The sequence below is a fragment of the Papio anubis genome, chromosome 11, assembly GCF_008728515.1.
Source record: "Papio anubis isolate 15944 chromosome 11, Panubis1.0, whole genome shotgun sequence".
Taxonomy (NCBI): domain Eukaryota; kingdom Metazoa; phylum Chordata; class Mammalia; order Primates; family Cercopithecidae; genus Papio; species Papio anubis.
Window position 1 is genome coordinate 30,592,773 of NC_044986.1, and position 22,575 is coordinate 30,615,347.

Genomic DNA, 22,575 nt, shown 5'->3' on the forward strand with positions numbered 1-22,575 from the left:
GGCACCTGTGGTCCCAGCTACTCGGGAGTCTGAGGCAGGAGATTGGCATGAACCCAGGATACTGAGCTTGCAGTGAGCCGAGATTGTGCCACTGCACTCCAGCCTGGGTGACAGAGCAAGACTCTGTCTCAAAAAAAAAAAAAAAAAAAAAATAGAAAAGAAGAAAAAGTAACCCATAATAAAAACTTGCTGGTTCGAGGCTCAGGCGGGCATCATGGTCCTACCAATATGTGATGCCACCCCTGGTGGCCCAGCAGTTAAATTCCTCTCTTTATACTGTCTCTCTTTATTTCTCAGCCAGCCAACAGTTATGGAAAATAGAAATAACCTACGTTGAAATATTGGGGGCATGTTCCCCCAATATCTCGCATGCCAACATAGTTTTCTTTTTCCTAAGTGCATGTGGGAACACAATTCCCTTTGGAAGGTGCGGAGAAATGTTCATCAGTCCGGTCCACAGAAACACTTGTTTGGCTCCCTGAAGACTGGTGAATTGTCAGTGTATTGTGCGGGGTAACTATGGGTCACGCAGAGTCTAAACATTATGCTTATCTCTGCTATATTAAACTCCTGTTAAAACAGGGAGGAGTTTGGATACCCTTGGAAAATATGGTCACCCTATTCAGAGCGCTGGAAGAACACTGTCCTTGGTTTCCTGAAAAGAGAACGTTAGATGTGGAACTATGGGATCATATTGGTGCAAAATTCCAGGAACTGGTCCTGACAGGATATTATGTTCCCATCACTGTTTGGGGTGACTGGGCCTTGGTACATGCCATCCTAATGACATACCAATCCCGTGACCCCCTGCAGTTACCACAGTTTTCTGAATCTGGAGACATTCCACCTTTTCCTCAGCTTTCCTTTCCTGCTCGGCCTTCGCTATCTGCTCAGCCTCTCTCTCCCTTCATCTGCTCCTCCCCCACCTGAGGATATTGAAGATTCAATATCTAACTCCGGTGACTTTGGCTTAACGTCACCCTCTGATGATCTTCTTTCTTTTCATGAAGAGCCGGTACTTGTAGCTCCCGCAGCCCCTACTCGGACAGCCCGGGACCATATCTATGCTAACTCTTCACTCTTCAAACCTTTGCAGCCTTTGCCTGTGGAGCCATCTAATGACTCTAGGACTAAACTACAATTTACCTGTAATTCTGCAGGCCCTTCCCTGTCCATTGCAGCCCCTCACCCTCCTGTCATTTCGGTCCCTCAGCCGGTCACTTTGCCATCCACTCAACCTGCTTCTCTGTACCAATCTTCACACATGGATACACCTGCCACTCTTGTTGCACAGGATTGGGCAATAATCACTGGTATGCTTCTGCCTCTTCTCCTCCTCCAAAGCCCATTTCTCATGCTGTCATACCGGTCTGACCTCCTCAACCTCAGTTCCCCTTATCTACACATACTTTTCCTGTCACTTCTATGCCGACTCCATCTCATGTGCCTGTTCTTGAAACTTCCATGCTACACTTATTACGCCAAAACAAAAAAGCAAGTAGATTAGAGGCGTGGCCTTATCCGGTCACGCTGGAACCTTGCAATGCTCAAGGGGTACAAATGGGTTGCTAGGCACCACTCTATCTTACCTTTTTAAAAGAATTCAAGAATGCTTGTACTCAGTATGGTCCTACTTCTCCATATGTTAAAATGGTATTACAGACTGTTTGTACTGAGGTCATTTTGCTTCCTTTAGACTGGGACCTTTTGGCAAAATCTCTGCTAACTCCATCTCAGCATTTACAATTCCGTCCCTGGTGGTCAGAGGAGGCCCATCTGCAGGCTCAGCTAAATCGGGCTGATGGCATTCTAATTACTCAGGCTCGGCTCACAGGCTCCAATAATAACTCTGACACTACCGCCCAATTAAGCTTTGATGCTCTCACCACAGAACAAGTAACAAAGTTGTGTATGAGAGCTTGGGTAAATTACACATCCCAGGCCAAAGTCCTGTTTCTTTTACTACTGTTAAACAGGGTCACAATGAATTATATCCTGATTATTTGGCTAAATTACAAGATGCTGTTGAAAAATCTGTCTCTGATGAGCACGCTCAAGGTATTCTTCTTTGTGTGTTAGCTTTTGAGAATGCGAACCACGAGTGTAAAATGGCCATGCGTTCTGTCCAACGACAAAGTTTACATGATCACGAGGTGTTGCCTGCATATATTAAAGCTTGTGAAGGCATTGGATTGGAGACCCACAAAGCTATTCTGTGGGCACGGACCATGAAGGATTGCAGTCAAACTGACTCGACTGATTCTTTCCTTGGAGCCTGCTGTAATTGTGGTCAACTTGGTCATACTCAAAAAAATTGCACTGTTAGAAACTTAAAGGTGGCCAAACCGGCTCAAAAAACACAGCCAAATGCTCCTGCTACTGTTTGTCCTCATTGTCATAAAGGTAAACATTGGGCAAGTACTTGCCACTCTTAAGTCTGATATAGATGGAAATTCCTTGCCACAGAACCAGGGAAATGGGAAGAGGGGCCAATCTCAGCCCCCAATATCAAATGGGACGCCTCAGACTCAGATCAATGTTGCGGTCCCGCTTCAAGAGGTCCCAACGCAGCCCCCAGCAAAAATAAATTTACCTACAGCCAACCCAGATGGGTCCCAGCCTCTTCTGTCTCAGTACAATGCTTGTCCACCTCCACAGTTGGGGGCGGGACAGTCGATCTCTGTAGTACCGTTCCTCTAAATTTACTACCTAATTCTTTGCCTTTAATTCCCAGACCAATACCTGGGAACCTGGAACAATCATAACATGGGGAAGAGGGTATGCTTGTGTTTCACCTGGAGATCATCAGTCCCCTGTCTTGGTGCCCACTAGAAGACTTAAACTTTGTGTGAATACTGACAGTAAAAACCACAGGGAAGAGACGTCTGCATCAGAGAACACCCTCATACCTGGTGAAGTCTGTGCCGACTTCTCAGAAACCGGCATGCCAAATCAAAAAGGGTCTTGTTCAATCCTTCCTAAAGGCAACAGAGACCCCTCTAACTAATCCCACTTCTAATTCCCTTTCTTTTTCTCCTTATGAACCTAAAAATCTCACCATTTCTATTAGCCTGAAAATAACATCCCCCTGTTCTTCTATTCCTCCTTCAGCATGGATCTTGCTTACAATAGGTTTTATTTAATAATTCTGGCCGGGTGCAGTGGCTCACGCCTGTGTTCCCAGCACTTTGGGAGGCCGAGGTGGGCGGATCACAAGGTCAGCAGATCGAGACCATCCTGGCTAGCACGGTGAAACCGCGTCTCTACTAAAAACACAAAAAATTAGCCGGGCGTGGTGGCGGGTGCCTGTAGTCCCTGCTACTCGGCAGGCTGAGGCAGGAGAATGGTGTGAACCTGGGAGGCAGAGCTGGCAGTGAGCAGAGATCGCACCACTGCACTCCAGCGTGGGCGACAGAGCGAGACTCCGTCTCAAACAAACAAAAAAATAATCTCCTCCTTATACTTTCTGTCTCACCAGTTTCCCCTCACACTTATTTACCTGCTACACAAAATTATTCTTATTGGGCTTATGTGCCTTTCCTCCACTTGACCTCTCACCTGGATGGATGCTCCTTTGGAAATATACTAATGATAGTGTGTGGATACCTGGAGCTACAGATGACCATTGCCCCGCTCAACCAGGAAAAGAAGGCACTGCATTTAATGTTACTGTGGGTTATAGATACCCTCCTCTGTGCCTCGGACATGTACCTGCTTGTATCCATCTGGAACTCAAGTCTGGGCTGCTTACCTTCTGAAGAGATCAGCCACAGGGGAATGGGAACATTTGGTCTCCAGCCTCTCCCTTTCTCCTTTAAGACAAATGAAAGGGGGAGTAATAGGAGATACCCCATACTTTCAATATAAACCTGTAGGAAAACCATGTCCTAAAAATTTTGAGGGCCCATCTAAAACTTTAATTAGGGAAGGTTGTGTTAATTCACATGCAGTAGTATTAAAAAATGACTCATATGGTTTAGTAATAAACTGGGCACCAAAGGGCTATTTGACAAACAATTGCTTCTCTGGCAGAAGGGAATGCCTGGAGGCTACTTATTTTATTTCTTATTGGGAGGACAAGGATCATCATCCTACTTTGCATAGGAAGTTCAGCTTGTTCTGTCCCTTAAAATGGGAAGATAAGGGCATTACCCCCCGCCCCCACCGCCGAGGCCTCATATGATGTTCCCATTCTGAGCCCAGAACACCCAGAACTTTGGAAATTGGCTATTGCCATGTCCCAGACTACAAGTATGGGAAGGGAAAACTTTTCTGTCCATTGTCCCCACTACCACCCCTCACAACCGTGATTCTGAACCCCATGATAAATTCCCTTTGAACCCTTTTCCCCTTTTTGATGCCAATCCTCCTTTATGGGACTCTGATTGGCATTATGATAATTCTTCTTGACCCAAGTATGCCCCTCTACCTCTTCAGCATCCCCGGGCACCTCGGATTGCTTCTTTACGGCAGAGAACATCGGGCGTTGCCACAGCCACTCCTCTCCCTCAGTATCAACATAGATTCAAACATTCTGTTTTGTTTACCTCCAGCCTGACTATTCCTATACAGAGTTGTGTTAAGCCTCCTTACATGCTGTTAGTGGGAAATATCAAAATTTGGATGAACAATCAAACTGCCCAATGCATTAATTGTCATTTATACACTTGTGTTAACTCCTGTTTTGACTTTAGGAAAAGTGTAATGTTGGTTCAAGCTCAAGAAGGAATCTGGATACCAGTAACTTTACCCAGACCTTGGGAATCTTCCCCCTCAGTACATTTAATTAATGAAGTGTTACAACTAATTTTCAAAAGATCTAAGAGATTTGTTTTCACTTTAATTGCTGTGATCATGGGCCTAATTACAGTCACTGCACTGGCCATCACTGCCAGAGTGGCATTACACCAATCTATTCAAGTGACTCATTTTGTTAATGATTGACAAGCCAATTCCACCCAAATGAGGAATTCTCAACAAGGCATTGATCAAAAATTAGCTGGTCAAATGAATGATTAAGACAGTCTGTTATTTGGCTTGGGGATCGGCTAATGAGTCTCGAACATCACAGGCAAATGCAATGTGATTGAAACACTTCTGATACCTGTATCACACCATATTCCTACAATGAGACTGATCACTCATGGGAAATAGTCAAAAGACACCTTCTGGGTAGATAATTTATCCTTGGACATAACTAAAGAAACAAATTTTTGAAGCCTCTCAAGCTCATTTATCCGTTATGCCTGGAGCTGTGGCATTAGATCAGGTGGCAGAAAGTCTTTCTAGACTAAACCCCGTGACTTGGATTAAGTCTATTGGGGGCTCCACTGTAGTAAATTTTGGAATCATGTTTCTCTGTTTAATGGGCTTGTTTTTAGTGTGTCAGATTAGTCAAAGAATCCTGTGTCAAAACCGAGAGAACGAACAGCCTTCATCGCCATGGCACATTTATATAAAAAGAAAGGCAGAGATGTTGCGGGAAGTCAGGGACCCTGAATGGAGGGACTGGCTGGAGCCACGGCCAAGGAACATACATTGTGAAGATTTCATTTTGATATGGACATTTATCAGTTCCCAAATAATACTTTTCTAATTTCTTATGTCTGTGTTTACTTTAATCTCTTAATCCTGTTATCTTTGTAAGCTGAGGATGTATGTCACCTCAGGACCACTGTGATAATCGTGTTAACTTTACAAATTAATTGTAAAACATGTGTGTTTGAACAATATGCAATTGGTGCACCATTGAAAAAGAACAGAATAATAGCGATTTTTAGGGAACAAGGGAAGATAACCATAAGGTCTGACTGCCTGTGGGGTCGGGCAAGAAGAGCCATATTTTCCTTCTTGCAGAGAGCCTATAAACGTGTGAGTAGGGAAGATATCACTAAATTCTTTTCCCAGCAAGGAATATTAATATTAGTACCCTGGGAAAGGAATGCATTCCTTGGGGGAGGTCTATAAACAGCCGCTCTGGGAATGTCTGTCTTGTGCAGTTGAGATAAGGACTGAGATACGCCCTGGTCTCCTGCAGTACCCTAAGGCCTACTAGGGTGGGGAAAAACTCCGCCCTGATAAATTTGTGGTCAGACTGGTTCTCTGCTCTCAAACCCTGTTTTCTGGTGTTTAAGATGTTTATCAAGACAATACGTGCACCGCTGAACATAGACTTTTATCAGTAGTTCTGCTTTTGCCCTTTGTTTTGTTCCCTCAGAAGCATGTGATCTTTGTTAGACCCTTATTAGTAGTTCTGCTTTTTGCCCTTTGAAGCATGTGATCTTTGTACCTACTCCCTGTTCTTACACCCCCTCCCCTTTTTGAAACCCTTAATAAAAACTTGCCGGTTTGAGGCTCAGGCGGGCATCACGGTCCTACTGATATGTGATGCCACCCCCGGCAGCCCAGCTGTAAAGTTCCTCTCTTTATACTGTCTCTCTTTATTTCTTAGCTGGCCAACACTTATAGAAAGAACCTATGTTGAAATATTGGGGGTGGTTCCCCCAATACGCTAGTCCTGCTGATGAGCAAAGAAGGTGTTGACAAGTTTGATCAACAAGGAATGTTATGAAACAGCCTCCCACCTCTGGCGTTCCCAGTACTGACCTCATCTGTCCCTTCCCCTCCACTGCTCCCCACAGCTTTGCACCCCTTTTGTTCCCATACACACATATAACATTTTTATTTTGGGGGCCATTACCCCACACCCCTTATTGCTGCCAAAACCACATGGCCTTGAGGGCCAGGGCTGGATGGACAGTCACGCCACTGCACACCAGCCTGGTGACAGAGCAAGACTCTGTCTCAAAAAAAAAAAAACACATAAAAGACCTTTGACAGTCCCTGCTACTCGTGACCCTCCTGACTCTGTCATCTGTCCAGTGATTTTGATTTTGCAACATGGAAAGTTTCAAGCCTTGATTCCTGAGCCCAGATACCATTTGCACTCTGGGGTCATTCAAGCATGGGGAGCTCCTCAGAGGGGGATCAACTGACCTCCCTTACCTAGCTCCTCCTCCGGAGGTTTGCCCTGGAGTTGAGCCAGCCCTTGAGGAGACCTTCACTCCTGCTTCTCTCCCTTCTGGAAATGAGCTCAGGCCTGGCTGGGCTCCAAGATAATCTTTGCACAAGGCAAGAGATAACACAAAGTCAAGGTGAAGATCAGGGTAGCCCTTTAAAAGGCCTCCTTGTACCCTAGAGTTGCCACGGCTCTTCTACTCCACCACTGTCTATCTTGCCTGCTGACACCCAGCCACCATGTGGGAGCTTGTGGCTCTCTTGCTGCTCACCCTAGCCTATTTATTTTGGCCCAAGAGAAGGTGCCCTGGTGCCAAGTATCCTAAGAGCCTCCTGTCCCTGCCCCTGGTGGGCAGCCTGCCATTCCTCCCCAGACATGGCCATATGCATAACAACTTTTTCAAGCTGCAGAAAAAATATGGCCCCATCTATTCCGTTCGTATGGGCACCAAGACTACAGTGATTGTTGGCCACCACCAGCTGGCCAAGGAGGTGCTTATTAAGAAGGGCAAGGACTTCTCTGGGCGGCCTCAAGTGGTAAGTGGTGTCTATCTCCTCCCTGCCCCCTTCACCACCCCCTGCGATTGTTCAGGTCTTCAGACCATGCCTAGAATGGTGCTTCCAGCTCCAACAACCTGTAATTCTTCCCAAAGTAGACTAGTGGGGTGATGTGAAGGGAGTGAACCTTCAGACCCCCACCCAGCCTCTAAATGAGGCAGGAAGAATTAAAGGAAAGTCTCCTCTACCAGGCTGCCCAGGAGGTGGGATGGGAAGACCGCAGTGGTCTGAGGGGTCAAGGAGTCCTCACTCCACTCATCTCTCTGGGCCTAGACTTCTCTAATGGACTGAGCAGGTGCATGTACAGCACTTAGCCTAGCACCCAGCACAGTAAGTGCCCCTTATACAACCAGGATTCATGTTACTCTTCGTGGAAAATGGCGGCAGTGATTACTGTCCTCCATGAAAGCTGCTGGGGAGAAGTAGCCTTGCTGTTGCAGGCTGGGATTGCTGGTTTCCTGATGACATTTCCAGCTGCTCTAGCTCACAGGGGCAGTGATCTACAATAACGTTTCAGGGTTGCTGATGAGCCTCCTACTGAGCTTGCTGTCATGCTCCCCGGCCGGGAGGGGTACTGATCATCCAGAAACACTGCCAGTGCCCCCAGCCCAGCACCCTGCTGCTGAGAACTCTCTTGAACACCCCAATAGGGCCCCCAGGCTCTCAGCTTTTTTTTTTTTTTTTGAGACAGAGTCTCTCTCTGTCGCCCAGATTGGAGTGCAGTGTCACAATCTCAGCTCACTGCAACCTCTGCCTCCCAGGTTCAAGTGATTCTCCTGCCTCAGCCTCCCGAGTACCTGGGACTATAGGAGCATGCCACCACGCCAGCTAATTTTTTGTATTTTTAGTAGAGATGGGGTTTCACCGTGTTAGCCAGGATGGTCTCAAACTCCTGACCTCATGATCCCCCCACCTCAGCCTCTCAAAGCGCTGGGATTACAGGCATGAGCCACTGCGCCCCACCAGCCTGTCAGCTTTGATCAAGCCAAGGGTTGGTCTATTTTTCCTTGGACCAATCAGCCAGGTCTGCTGACCAACTACCTGGCTCCCACCTCTGCTGGCTTCCTCCCCGGGGCAGAGAAGATGGAGGAGGCTAGTCATGGGGATCTTCGGGGTCAGGAGATGGAAAAGGGAGGCTTTGGACCCTTATGCTTTTGGGGGCACCTCTAGGAGGCAGCGGCTCAGCCCAAGTCCAGACTGTGTACTCTCCAAATGTGGGCTTGTGGCTAGGTATGCAGGCTTGCAATGGAAGGGTAAACCCGAGTGAGGTGAGCTGTGCCTTTAGCTCACCTGAGGGCTCAGGGAAAAGCAGAGACCTGTGCAGTCCTCAGCCTCTGCAATCCCGCCTGCTCCCTACCATCTGGATAGGCATAGTTTAGAGAGTTTATCCCATCCAGAGTTGCCTTCCTCTGGTCAGAAACTGATGAGCAAAAAGAAGCCCAGAGGGCACCCTGTCAGTGAACAGAAGCCCAGTGCTGCCGCATTCTAATTAAGAGTTCTTTCTCTCTCCCCAATCTACTGTGTTTCTGATGGAATTGGGAGTAGGAGGCCTCAGGGTCTGTCCTACCAAGCCCTTGGAGTCATGGTGGAGTGCAGTGGGGCTGTGCCCCATGGAAGTCAGCAGGCCAGGTACCTGCCTTCTCCCCCAGGAAGGAGAGCAGGGACCAGAGGTGCACGGGCAAGGGTGGGGTGGATGGTGTGTGATTCCTATAGCCTCGCTTGCTCTCCAAAGACAACTCTAGACATCCTGTCCAACAACCGTAAGGGTATTGCCTTCGCTGACTACGGCGCACATTGGCAGCTGCATCGAAGGCTGGCAATGGCCACCTTTGCCCTGTTCAAGGATGGCGATCAGAAGCTGGAGAAGATCAGTGAGTGCCAGACTGGCCCCTGGGGCTAGGGCTGCATCCCACAGGAACTGCTGGAGGGAGAGGAGGGTTGGGCAGGGATAAGGGTTAGGACTAGAGCGCAATGTAGCCTTTTCTTGGCTACTGCTGCCATCTAGTGACCATCTGCTATCTGTCCCCTGCTCCTGTTAAGAGCAACTGGTAGACAGAGGGGGTGACGGCGCTGATCCATTTCCCACCCTCATGCCCCTCTTTCCCTTCAGTTTGTCAGGAAATCAGTACATTGTGTGATATGCTGGCCACCCACAACGGACAGACCATAGACATCTCCTTTCCTGTCTTCGTGGCGATAACCAATGTCATCTCCTTGATCTGCTTCAACATCTCCTACAAGAATGGGGACCCTGAGTTGAAGATAGTACATAATTACAATGAAGGCATCATAGACAGCCTGGGCAAGGAGAGCCTGGTGGACCTATTCCCCTGGTTGAAGGTGAGCATGATGCCACACCCTGCCTTCAGGTTTTAGTAGACCCTGACAGTGTCCCCAGTCTTCCTTCCTTTTTACTACCCCGCTCCAGCCGCAGTGACCCATCTTTTTCCTATCTCTGCCACCTCTACCTCCTCTGCCACTTAAAACCTTTGCCATTTCTCTGCAGAGATAGATTTAGCCTTTTAATTATGCACCTTAGTACTCCAGATAATGACCTTCATTTCTTTTCCAATGACCATGTGCCAGTATAAAGCATTCTATAAGCATTCATCACTGAATTCCCCATGGAGGTCGGTTCTACTATCCCCATTGTGCAGGTGAGAAGCAGGCTTAGCGAGCTTGTCTGAGGCTTCAGGCTCAGGTCTTCAGGGCTGGGCACACAGCAGAGTCAGCGCTTGATGTTTGATTGAATGGGGAAGGAGAGGTGGAGACCACGCCCTCCTCCCCTGTTTAGAATTGTCTTCGTTGTCATGATGACCCCGTTCTGTGTCCCCTTCTTGCCTTCCATTCTGGCTGAAGGTCCGGGGTGGAGTAGGAACTTCCAGAGACAGAAAGCTAAGATCTGCCTCCAGGAGAGACTCTGGCAGCCGGAGAAGCAAAATGGAAGAAGGGTGGATTTAACATTTCTTTTTACTTCCCAGGTTTTCCCCAACAAAACTCTGGAAAAATTAAAGAGGCATGTTAAAACACGAAATGATCTGCTGACTAAAATATTTGAAAATTACAAGGTAGGTGATACAGCAGAAGAGAATATGAGTTAGGCTAAAAGTAATTATGAGAGCAGGGTGGGGTCCATTCTACACGCTGCAGGAGCTTCAAAACCTAGTAGAACCTGGCACATAGTAGGTGTACAATAAAAACTGACTTAAGGGCCGGGTGCGGTGGCTCACGCCTGTAATCCCAACGCTGTGGGAGGCCAAAGTGGGCAGATCAATTGAGGTCAGGAGTTCGAGACCAGCCTGGCCAATATGCTGAAACCCCGTCTCTACTAAAAATACAAAAACTAGGCCAGGCAAGATGGCTCATGCCTGTAATCCCAGAACTTTGGGAAGCCAAGGTGGGTGGATCACTTGAAGTCGGGAGTTCGAGACCAGCCTGACCAACATGGAGAAACCCCGTCTCTACTAAAAATACAAAATTAGCCAGGTGTGGTGGTGCGTACCTATAATCCCAGCTACTCGGCAGGCTGAGGCAAGAGAATCACTTGAACCCGGGAGGCAGAGGTTGCAGTGAGCAGAGATCATGCCATTGCACTCCAGCCTGGGTAACAAGAGTGAAACTCCTTCTCCAAAAAAAAAAAAAAAAAAAATACAAAAACTAGTTGGGCATGGTGGTGCGTACCTGTAGTCCCACCTGCTCGGGAGGCTGAGACAGGAGAATTGCTTGAACCCGGGAAGCAGAGGTTGTAGTGAGCTGAGATCATGCCATTGCACTCCAGCCTGGGCATTGCACCAAGATTGTCTCCAAAAAAAAAAAAAAAAAAACCTGACTTAAGGAGTTGGGATGGAAAAGTGAGGAATTACGAATTGAAGAGGATCCTAGAAGAGACCTAACCTCTCCACCAAATTCAAAGAGGGCCCAGGGCTGCCTCCCACCTCCACAAGCTCGTAGGCCCTGCCCAGACTCGCTACGCTTCTAAGTGGAAGGAGCCTTGTTATCTCTAGTCAGGGACAGAGTATGGCAGGAGTGTCACAGATGGGGCTCCTTCCTTATTAATGTCTCCCAACCTCACTCAACTCAGGAGAAATTCCGCAGCGACTCTATCACCAACATGCTGGACGTACTGATGCAAGCCAAGATGAATTCAGATAATGGCAACGCTGGCCCAGATCAAGACTCAGAGCTGCTTTCAGATAACCACATTCTCACCACCATAGGGGACATCTTTGGGGCTGGCGTGGAGACCACCACCTCTGTGGTGAAATGGATCGTGGCCTTCCTGCTGCACAATCCTCAGGTGTGCTTCCCCCTCATCAATCCCAGACCCCAGGCAGCCCAACCTCTGGGCTGCAGACAGAGGGAGAGCCAATTCCCTCAGGCTTTCTGTGCAGGAAGACTAGGCCTGCCCTGCCCCTTACCCAAGCAGTAGTTGGCTTTGACCCCAGAGTAGAGCTGCCCTATCTTCTGGAAGCTGGGCCTGGGCCCCAGAGCCACTACTGGGAAGGGACTGGACAGGCTTTTCTGGATGTCACAGTTGGATTCTTCTCTAAGCCCTTGCTTCTCCTGGACTTACACACACTAGTCACCTCCAACTTACTGTGGTCTTCAGGTGAAGAAGAAGCTCTACGAGGAGATTGACCAGAATGTGGGTTTCAGCCGCACACCAACCATCAGTGACCGTAACCGTCTCCTCCTGCTGGAGGCCACCATCCGAGAGGTGCTTCGCATCAGGCCCGTGGCCCCTATGCTCATCCCCCACAAGGCCAACGTTGACTCCAGGTGTGCCTGCCCTCCCAGCGACATCTAGCCCCATGATGCATTCAACACAGCTTGCCAGCCCACCTGGTTCTCCCCACCCCCGGCCCCTGCTGGCCAACCTAAAGTCAGTCAGCCATCAACTGCTAAAAACATCCTGCCAGCCGGGCGTAGTGGCTCACACCTGTAATTCCAACACTTTGGGAGGCCGAGGCAGATGGATCATGAGGTCAGGAGTTCAAGACCAGCCTGACCAATATGGTGAAACCCCTTCTCTACTAAAAATCCAAAAATTAGCCATGCGCGGTGGCATGCGCCTGTAGTCCCAGCTACTTGGGAGACTGAGGCAGGATAATCGCTTGAACCCGGGAGGCGGAAGTTGCAGTAAGCCAAGATCGCACCACTGCACTCCAGCCTGGGTGACAGAGCAAGACTCTGTCTCAAAATAAATAAATACATAAATAAAATAAAAATCACCCTGCCCTCAGCCCTGTGGCTCCATGTCTCTACCACCTACATGCACGCACTGACTCATCCACAGATCTGCCTGACTTCCCGGAGGAGCTTCCTGCTGCCCTCGGAGACATGAGGTCTGGGATGAAAGACTGGGAGCTCCATGCTCCAACCAGCTGCAGCGCGCACATAACATGCGCCGCAGCTCCAAACGCACACCCACATCCACTGCCAGACACCAAAGTCCACAGACACAGGTGTTCAGACATAAGCTGTCAGGAGGGAAGGGCTGGAGAAGGGCTGGATTTAGATTTGAGCTGGCAGAAGCTGAGGAAAAGATGAGTGAGTGGGAACGAGGGAGTAAAGGGCACTTTCCCCACGGTGGAGGAATGAGGGGGCATGAGGCTGAGCAAGGAAGGGAGGATAACGTCCCAGACCCACTTTTCCTCTTCCTCTCTGGAGCAGCATCGGTGAGTTTGCTGTGGACAAAGGCACACATGTTATCATCAATCTGTGGGCGCTGCATCACAATGAGAAGGAGTGGCACCAGCCGGACCAGTTCATGCCTGGTGAGTCCCTGTCCTGTCCTGCATCCTGGGCCGCACAGCCAGCCTGGACTCTGCTCCACCACCCCAGTACCCCTTCACCTCTGCCAGGCTTGCTACTAGAAAGCTCTTGGCCCCAACAGTACATACCTGTTGACACCCTCATCCTGCCATAGACTTACCCAAACTCTTCACAGCTGGGTTTCCCACACTCTTCCAACCAACTGCAAATTCACCCTCCAAGAAGCCCTCTACGCCTCTGTTTGCCATTAAGTCTGTCCCTTCTCCCCTTGGGTGGTGGTATTTTCATAGGTTAATTCCACCTCTTTTCCATCTTTCCTGAATATTTCATTTCCTCCGTGTCATTAAGGGCTACCTGAGAGCAGGGCTGTATCTCTCCCCAGGCGGGGGTTCCCCCACAATAAGGCTACATCCTCAGATGGGGGTTCCCTGGGCAGGGCCATGTCTCCCCCTCAGCCAGGGCAGAACCATGCCTCTCCTCCCTCCTGCCCTAGCCCCTGGCTGATGCCACTCCTTGCCTGCAGAGCGTTTCTTGAATCCAGCGGGGACCCAGCTCATCTCACCATCATTAAGCTACTTGCCCTTCGGAGCAGGACCTCGCTCCTGTATAGGTGAGATCCTGGCCCGCCAGGAGCTCTTCCTCATCATGGCCTGGCTGCTGCAGAGGTTCGACCTGGAGGTGCCAGATGATGGGCAGCTGCCCTCCCTGGAAGGCAACCCAAAGGTGGTCTTTCTGATCGACTCTTTCAAAGTGAAGATCAAGGTGCGCCAGGCCTGGAGGGAAGCCCAGGCTGAGGGTAGCACCTAAAGGCTGTAACTCACAGCCCCCGTCCACCCTGTGTGGCCCCACAACACCGATTTAGAGATGCAACCCCCCACCCGTTCTCCGCCATTCTTCCCTGCTCCCAGCCCACTCCGCCTTCTTTTTCAGCCTGTGGCAATGCCAGTGATGTGCATAAAGTTTTTTTGTTTTCCATAAGGTCCCTGAGTAGTTCATTTATGTATTCATTTGCTCACTCATTCTTTCAACACAGATTTTATTGAGCACCTATTATGTGTCATTCACTGTCTCAGGACACTCGAGCTCCATGGTCTCTGAAGCTTACATTCTAGTGAAGGCTAACACGTGAATAAGTTCAGAGACTCATAAGTGCTTTGAAGTCAATCACAATTTGTGTGATGTCATGAGAAAATGGCAGAGGCAGTGGATGGCTACTTTGAACAAGGGGTCAGGAAAAGTGTTGCATGCTTAGAGAGAAGCAGGTGAAAAGGCCTCCAGCTGGGAGACGTCAGCATGGCCAGTGAAGGGGAGAGTGGGCCCTGATGAGGTCAAAGTGGGACATAGTGGTCCATTCCCACTGTAGCTGGGATTACAGGAGGCCAGGAGGGAGGTTGGGTTTTATTCTAATTATGACAGGAAGTCACTGGAGGATTTTAAGTATGTAAGTGGAACAATCTATTTTTTTTGTTTTTGTTTTTGTTTGAGATGGAGTTTTGCTCTTGTTGCCCAGGCTGGAGTGCAATGGCGCGATCTTGGCTCACTGCAAACCCTGCCTCCTGAGTTCAAGTGATTCTCCTGCCTCAGCCTCCCGAATAGCTGGGATTACAGGCGTGTGCCACCACGCCCGGCTAATTTTGTATTCTTAGTAGAGACAAGGTTTTGCCATGTTGGTCAGGCTGGTCTCGAACTCCTGATCTCAGGTGATCCACCCATCTCAGCCTCCCAAAGTGCTGGGATTATAGACTTGAGCCACTGCCCCCAGCCTGTTTTTTGTTTTGTTTTGGGGGGGGGTTGTTTGTTTTGTTTTATTTTTTGAGTGACCTCATCCTTCCCTGGGGTAAACACTGCCAGGTAAGGGCTTCTACAGCTGTCTTCTGCAGCAGCGCGTGGGTTCCGCCTCCTCCCCACTCAAAAACCCCAGGAAGTCTGTAAAAGCTTCCTCAGTTACTCTGTTGCCCAGGCTGATTGCAGTGGCACAATCATGGCTCACTGCAGCTTCAACCTCCCAGGCTCAAGTAATCCTCCTACCTCAGCATCCCGAGTAACTGGGACTACAGGCGCACATCACCACACCTGGCTAATGTTTTACTTTTTGTAGAGATGGGGTCTCGCTGTGTTTTCTAGGCTGGTCTCAAACTCCTAAGCTCAAGCGCTTCTCCCACCTCAGCCTCCCAAAGTGTTTGGATTATAGGCATGAGCCACTGTGCCTGGCTGCTTTGTATTTATAAAAGATCACCGTAGTTGCTGTGTGGAGAATGTCCTGCTAAGGGATGGGAGTGGGAGCAGGGAGAACAGTTAGGAAGGAGGCTGTTGTGCTGGTCCAGGAAAACCAGATGTTGATGAGTTAAACCATGGCTACAGCAGTGGAAACAGTGAGAAGTGGTAGGATTGAGTTTATGTTTTGTTTTCCGTGTGTGTGTGTTTGTTTTTTGTTTTTGTTTTTTTTTTTTGAGACAGACTCTTGCTCTGTTGCCCAGGCTGGACTGCAGTGGCACGATCTCAGCTCACGACAGCCTCCACCTCCCTTAAGCCATTCTGCTGCCTCAGCCTCCCAAGTAGCTGGATTACAGGCACCTGCCACCATGCCTGGCTAATTTTTGTATTTTTAGTAGAGATGGGCTTTTGCCATGTTGTCCAGGCTGGTCTCGAACTCCTGACCTCAAATGATCCCACATCAGCCTCCCAAAGTGCTGGAATTACAGGTGTGAGCCACCAAGCCTGGCCTAAGTTTATATTTTGAAAGTAGGGCAGGCCGGGCATGGTGGCTTACGCCTGTAATCCCAGCACTTTGGGAGGCTGAGGCAGGTGGATCATGAGGTTAGGAGATCGATACCATCCTGGCTAACACGGTGAAACCCCGTCTCTACTAAAAATACAAAAAAATTAGCAGGGCGTGATGGGCACCTGTAGTCCCAGCTACTTGCGAGGCTGAGGCAAGAGAATGGCGTGAACCCAGGACGCAGAGCTTGCAACGAGCCGAGATTGCACCACTGCACTCCAGCCTGGACAACAGAGTGAGACTCCGTCTCAAAAAAAAAAAGAAAAGAAAAAAAAAAGAAAGTGGGGCAAAAATGTTGCTTGTTTTGATCCAAACAGGTTTCACTGCATGTTACCTCACAGGTTTGATCTTGGGGGAGTGTATGTGACCCACAGACTGGACCTGCCATTGCCATCCCTCTGTCTTGGTCTGCAAAGACCAAGACTGACGTGTCCCCCTTTCCTCATCCTTCCCTGGAGTAAACACTGCCAGGTAAGGGCTTCTACAGCTGTCTTCTGAGCAGCGCGTGGGTTCCGCCTCCTTCTCCCCACTCAAAAACCCCAGGAAGTCTGTAAAAGCTTCCTCATTAGAAAATGGAGCCCTGGCCGGGTGCGGTGGCTCAATCCCAACACTTTGGGAGGCCGAGACGGGCGGATCACGAGGTCAGGAGATCAAGACCAGCCTGGCTAACACGGTGAAACCCCGTCTCTACCAAAAAAGACAAAAAACTAGCCGGGCGAGGTGGCGGGCGCCTGTAGTCCCAGCTACCCGGGAGGCTGAGGCAGGAGAATGGCAGGAACCCGGAAGGCGGAGCTTGCAGTGAGCTGAGATCTGGCCACTGCACTCCAGCCTTGGCGACAGAGCGAGACTCCGTCTCAAAAAAAAAAAAAAAAAAAAGAAAATGGAGCCCTGACTCCTTTATATCTTGAAACCGGTATATTTAAACCTTGGTCATTGGCCGGTCGCACATGAATGTCCTGAGACATCCCGGAATAAACTGGCCCTTTTAGCCTAGAGAGAGGCCCCATCCCCAACTCCCTGGTGCCAGCCAGACCAGGGTCAGATCATCAACAACCCAGTCCTTCCCCTCTGACTAGAGAGAAGGACCTCAGCAGAGCATGGCTGATCCCCTGCCTCGCTTAGTCTTAGAGAGAAGTCCCTATAGGGAGCGAGACACAGTTTTCAATTACAGCACTACCTTCTTCCTTATAAAGAGCTTTGTTAATCAGGTGGCAGTGGACCATTCCCTACTATCCCCTAACTCGGTCTTGGCCTTCATCTGCCACCTACCCTGAGACTTTGCTAAAGAGCCTGTAGAAGGCCAGGTGTGGTGGCTCATGCCTGGAATTCTAGCACTTTGGGGGACCTAGGCAGGAGGATCCCTTGAGCCCAGGAGTTTGAGAGCAGCCTGGGCAACAGTGAGACCCTGTTTCTAGAAAAATAAAAAATAAAAAAAAATTACCCAGGCATAGTGGCACACCTGTAGTCTCAGCTACTCAGGAGGCTGAGGTGGGAGGATTGCTGGACCCCAGGAGGCCGAGGCTGCAGTGATCTGAGATCACGCCACTGCACTGCATCCTAGAGCAACACCCAATCTCTAAAGAAAAAGAAAGAAAGAAGAAGAAGGATTAGTCTTTCATTTTCCTGCCATTCAACGTTCTGGTTCAATAGTTGGAGAATGAAAGAGTGGATATGTGTGTGGGTGGGAGAGTGAGAGAGAGAGACAGAGATGAAGATACATGGGAACCTACAGACAGACAAACAGATATAGATAGATGTAATACGCACCAGGTCAGTATCTGTCAAAGTGTGGCTCACAGACCCCTTGAGCCAGACTCATCTGAGAAACTTACTTAAAAACATAGACTCTGGTCCCTATCTTTCATGCATTGAGTACACTCTGGGAGCAGGGCCTGGAAATCTGCATTTTCCGGGCTATCCAGGTGAATCTTGTACACACTGACGTGCACCGCCCCCCACGCCCCCCGCCCCAGAGTTCTCAAGTGACATTGTATGAGATTCTTGCAAACTTGGGATGTTTTCTATCCCAGTTAAACTCACCCACCACTTCCACAGAGAACACAGACCTTCTGCTAATTGCTTATCTGTTCATCACTAGTCTACAAAATGCCTTTCAGGCCAAGCACAGTGGCTCACACCTGTAATCCCAACACTATGGGAGGCCAAGGTGGACAGATCACTTGAGCTCAGGAGTTTGAGACCAGCCTGGCCAACATGGTGAAACCCCATCTCTAGCTGGGCATGGTGGTGCACACCTGTAGTTCCAGCTACTCAGGAGGCTGAGATGGGAGAGCCACTTGAACCCAGGAGGTGGAGGTTGCAATGAGCTGAGGTTGTGCCACTGCACTGCAGTTGGGTGACAGAGCGAGAGAGATGCCGTCTCAAAAATAATAATAATAAATAAATAAGCCTTTCAAATTCTGAGCAAATCTGAAATACTTAACTTTCCTCCAGCCAATCTTATTCCCCTCTGCTTTGAGCTGAGGATAGCTTGACTCAATCCAGCACCCAGCTGATGGTGGCAGAGGAACCAGGAGAGGGAAGGGGACAACCTCCAGTATAACCTTTCCCTTGGGCTTGCTGTGGTGTCAGCATCTCTCCCAGGCTGCTTGTGATGGGGGCTGGGGGCAGCTGCCCACAGACTCTCCTATGGACTTCATTTTTTTTTGAGACAGGGTCTCACTCTGTCACCCAGGCTGGAGTGCAGTGGTGCAATCATGGCTCACTGCAGTCTAGAACTCCTGGGCTCAAGAGATCTTCCAGACTCAGCCCCCAGGGTAGCTAGACTACAGGTGTGTGCCACCACTCTGGCTAATTTTTAAGTTTTTTGAAGAGATGGGGATCTTTTTATGTTGCCCAGGCTGGTCTCAAACTCATGGCCCCTAGTGATCCTTCTATCTTGACCTCCCAAATTTCTGGGATTACAGATGTGAGCCACTGTGTCCTGTCTAAACCTTCATTTTGAAGATAAAGAAACTGAGGGCCATTGTGGAGGCTGGGGATAGGCTATGACTTGCCCCAGATCACACAGCTACTTAGCAGCAGGGCTGGGACCAGAACTCAAGATTTCAGTGGTGCATGGTGAGGAGCCAGCCATGCTTTCCCACCTGTCCCCTGTGGTCATGCCGAAGGGCTCTCGGGATGTTTGGCCGGGAGAGTACCTTTCAGGAAAGGTGAGTGACCGTTTAGAAAATGACTTTATGAACTTTGACTCCTGCCCAAACTGCTCTCCCCTGTCTGGAAGGGCTTTTCACTACTGATCTAAATCCACCCACCTTGAGGCTCAAATACATTTTTTTATGACTCATGAGTCTACCATGACTATCCCTCTTTAGCACTCAGCTTCTGTTCCTTGGTACTGAACCTAAACTAAACCTTGATATCTGAGCATCTGCCTGGGCTTGAAATGAGTGGGGCCCCCCAGGGACACTGTCCACCTCCTGTACCTCTGGAGTTCAAGGCTGAGCCTTCTCATGTTCTTTATCCTGCATATCAGCACCTGACAAATAGAATGTTAGACAAACAAGAGTGATGCAGGACAGGCAAGCCCTAAAACTGGGGCTTAGCCCAGGAGGGTTCTCGGCTTCACCCAGAAAGAATTCCAGGGCAAGCTGATGGTGGTAGCCAGCAAGCAGCAGTGCACAGAGCAGTAGAGGTGCTGCTCCTCGTGGAGCAGAGCTACTCATGGAAGTGTGCCCAGAACAGCAACACAGAGACAGGGCTGCACTCATATGGAGATCTGCTTTTAATTATATGTAAATTAAGGGGTGGATTATGCAGAGATTTCCAGGATGAGGGTGGTAACTTCCAGGTCATCAGGTCGTTGCCACAAAAAGGGATGTTAACTCCTAGGTTTTGCAATGGCTAGTTTTTCGTATTTTTTTTTTTTAGTAGAGACGGGGTTTCACCGTGTTAGCCAGGATGGTCTTGATCTCCTGACCTCGTGATCCGCCCGTCTCGGCCTCCCAAAGTGCTGGGATTACAGGCTTGAGCCACTGCTCCCGGCCAAGTTTTTTAAATTGGTTGCTTCATATAAACAGCTCATAAAATTCCTGAAAATTTAATAATCAGTTCTAGTGAGCTATTAAGAGCCAACCCTCCCAGGAAAAATGGGCCACTCTTGTCTTAAAGAAAAGCAGTTACTGGCTGGGCTAAGTGGCTCATGCCTGTAATCTCAGCACTTTGGGAGGCTGAGGCAGGTGGATCACCTGAGGTCAGGAGTTCAAGACAAGCTTGGCCAACTTGGTGAAACCTCGTCTCTACTAAAAATACAAAAATTAGCCGGGCGTGGTGGTGTGCACCTGTAGTCCCAGCTACTTGGGAGGCTGAGGAAGGAGAATCACTAGAACCCGGGAGGTGAAGGTTGCAGTGAGCTGAGATTGTGCCACTGCACTCCAGCCTGGGCGACAGAACAAGACTCCGTCTCAAAACAGACAAACAAAAACTGAGAAGGAGTTCCTGGGCTGGGGGCGGTGGCTCACCACACCAGCACTTTGTAATCCCACCACTTTGGGAAGTCAAGGTGGGTGAATCTCTTGAGCTCTGGAGTTCCAGACCAGCTGGGCAACATGGTAAAACCCCATCGCTACAAAAAAAATACAAAAAATTAGCCAGGTGTGGTGGCATGCACCTGTGGTCCCAGCTGGTCCCAGTTATTTGGGAGCCTGAAGTGGGAGGATCACATTGAACCCAGGAGGTCGAGGCTGGCAGTGAGTGTGCCACTGCACTCCAGCCTGGGTGACAGAGCAAGACTTTGTCTCAAAAAAAAAAAAAAAAAAAAAGGAAAAGAAAAAAGGAAGAAAAGCAGTTCCCCTGAGTCTCCCTGCTGATGGGAGGGGAAATCCTTCCCTATTGTGGGAGGGTGAGAGTGAATGAATGTTCTATCAGCCTTGGGTGGCCACAAAACCTGAAGCAAATGAGGAGCCCTCTCTGCAGTCACACTCAGAGATGTTAGCGCCCCTCTCTGGAGGGTGTGGATCCAGTCACAGAGGCCGTGCAGTGGGGTGGGAAGTGCAATGGATGAATTAGATCCAGACCACCCAGGGGCTCGGTCCCGGCTCCCGTTTCCTGGTCCTGAATCTTAGGCCCATCACTAACTTCCTGAGCCTCAGTTTCCCCATGGATAATGTGGGGGAACCTAGCACCTGTGCAGCCCATCTTCTGAGGCTCTGGTGCGGATGAGAGGCAGAAAGGAGCATGTGGGCAGGAGAGTCCCACACAGATGGGAATACAGATGACTTAAAGTCAGGTTGCAGAGACAGATCCTCCTGGTGATGTCATTTACAGACTGAGTGGCCATGGACACCTTATGTGGCCTTAAGCCTCGGTTTTCCCAGCTGTAATATGGCGGGGGGGGGGGGGGGGGAACTGGGATGTTTGTGTCATAGCGTTACTGTGAGGATGAAATGTGAACCTATGAAATACATTTAGTGCCTTGATAAATATTGGGTTTCTCATCGTTGTCTATATCCAAACCCAAGAAATGAGTCCTTCTCAGGGTTTTATACAAATCTTCCCAAAAGCCACCAGTTTGGTCAGGAGGGGGAGCAGGTGTGTGCAGATGAATTCCTCCACAGGATGGAACCCTGGGGAACCCACCCTCCCTGCTCTGTCCCCGGAGGGCCAACTACAGCCCCTGGCCTGCTGCCTGCCTGCTCCGTCCCCACAGGGCCAGGGCTGACGGACTGCCGGGCAGCGGGTGGAGAACCCAAAGACAAACTCACGGCTCCAGCACAGGTGTTCTGTCACAGTTTCCATGGGACTGGGTTTCTTGAGACTTCTTGGTGAGAAAACATGAAATGAAGGGTATCTGAAGCTATGGTGAGGAACAGGCTTATAACAAAGTGAGGAGAGGCCAGGCGCGGTGGCTCACGCCTGTAATCCCAGCACTTTGGGAGGCCGAGGCGGGTGGATCACCTGAGGGCAGGAGTTCAAGACCAGCCTGCCCAACATGGCGAAACCTCATCTCTACTAAAAATACAAAAAATTAGGCGGGTGTGGTGGCGGGCACCTATAATCCCAGCTACTTGAGAGGCTGAGACAGGAGAATCACTTGAACCCAGGAGGCGGAGATTGAGATTGTGCTACTGCACTCCAGCCTGGGTGACAAGAGCGAAACTCTGTCTCAAAGGAAAAAAAAAAAAAAAAAAGCCAAAAACAAACAAAACAGAGTGAGGAGAAATTTCAGGTCAAACAAAAATCCTCTTCTCCCCTCACAAACACAGAAGGTTCTACTTTCATCCCCTTGGAGGAAGAGCAAAAACACTCTTTCAAGGAAAAGAGACAAGATCCAAACTGTAACTCCTGAGAATTTTACAATGTTTCCAAGGGGTTACCCCCTCTCTGGAAGTTGACATTGGTCTGACTACTGGTGGCAAGCAGCGTCACCTGTCCCGGGGTGACGCCATTTTAGCACTGAGGGGCTCTTGTAGGTGAAGCCTGGCTGG

The 22,575-nt window shown here is 49.4% G+C and overlaps 1 protein-coding gene and 1 long non-coding RNA gene across 3 annotated transcripts; one reads left to right on the forward strand and one right to left on the reverse strand.

Moving 5' to 3' along the window:
- The first annotated feature begins 6,935 nt into the window (after window positions 1-6,935).
- On the forward strand, window positions 6,936-14,325 carry LOC101026704 (steroid 17-alpha-hydroxylase/17,20 lyase). Its single transcript, XM_003904194.5, has 8 exons — window positions 6,936-7,554; window positions 9,308-9,446; window positions 9,686-9,915; window positions 10,557-10,643; window positions 11,657-11,872; window positions 12,185-12,354; window positions 13,249-13,352; window positions 13,874-14,325. Exons 1-8 carry the CDS (start codon window positions 7,258-7,260, stop codon window positions 14,155-14,157), a joined length of 1,527 nt encoding a protein of 508 aa, XP_003904243.1. The 5' UTR covers window positions 6,936-7,257; the 3' UTR covers window positions 14,158-14,325.
- Window positions 10,085-22,075, reverse strand: LOC103887699. 2 transcript variants are annotated; one of them, XR_004176907.1, is made up of 3 exons: window positions 21,853-22,075; window positions 13,225-14,055; window positions 10,085-10,574 (listed from the first exon to the last, which is right to left on the reverse strand). It is a non-coding gene; the product is annotated as an uncharacterized LOC103887699 (long non-coding RNA). The 2 variants fall into 2 exon arrangements; XR_651922.3 differs by lacking the exon at window positions 21,853-22,075 and having other exon boundaries at window positions 13,225-13,262; window positions 13,913-14,023.
- Between the last annotated feature and the right edge of the window lie 500 nt (window positions 22,076-22,575).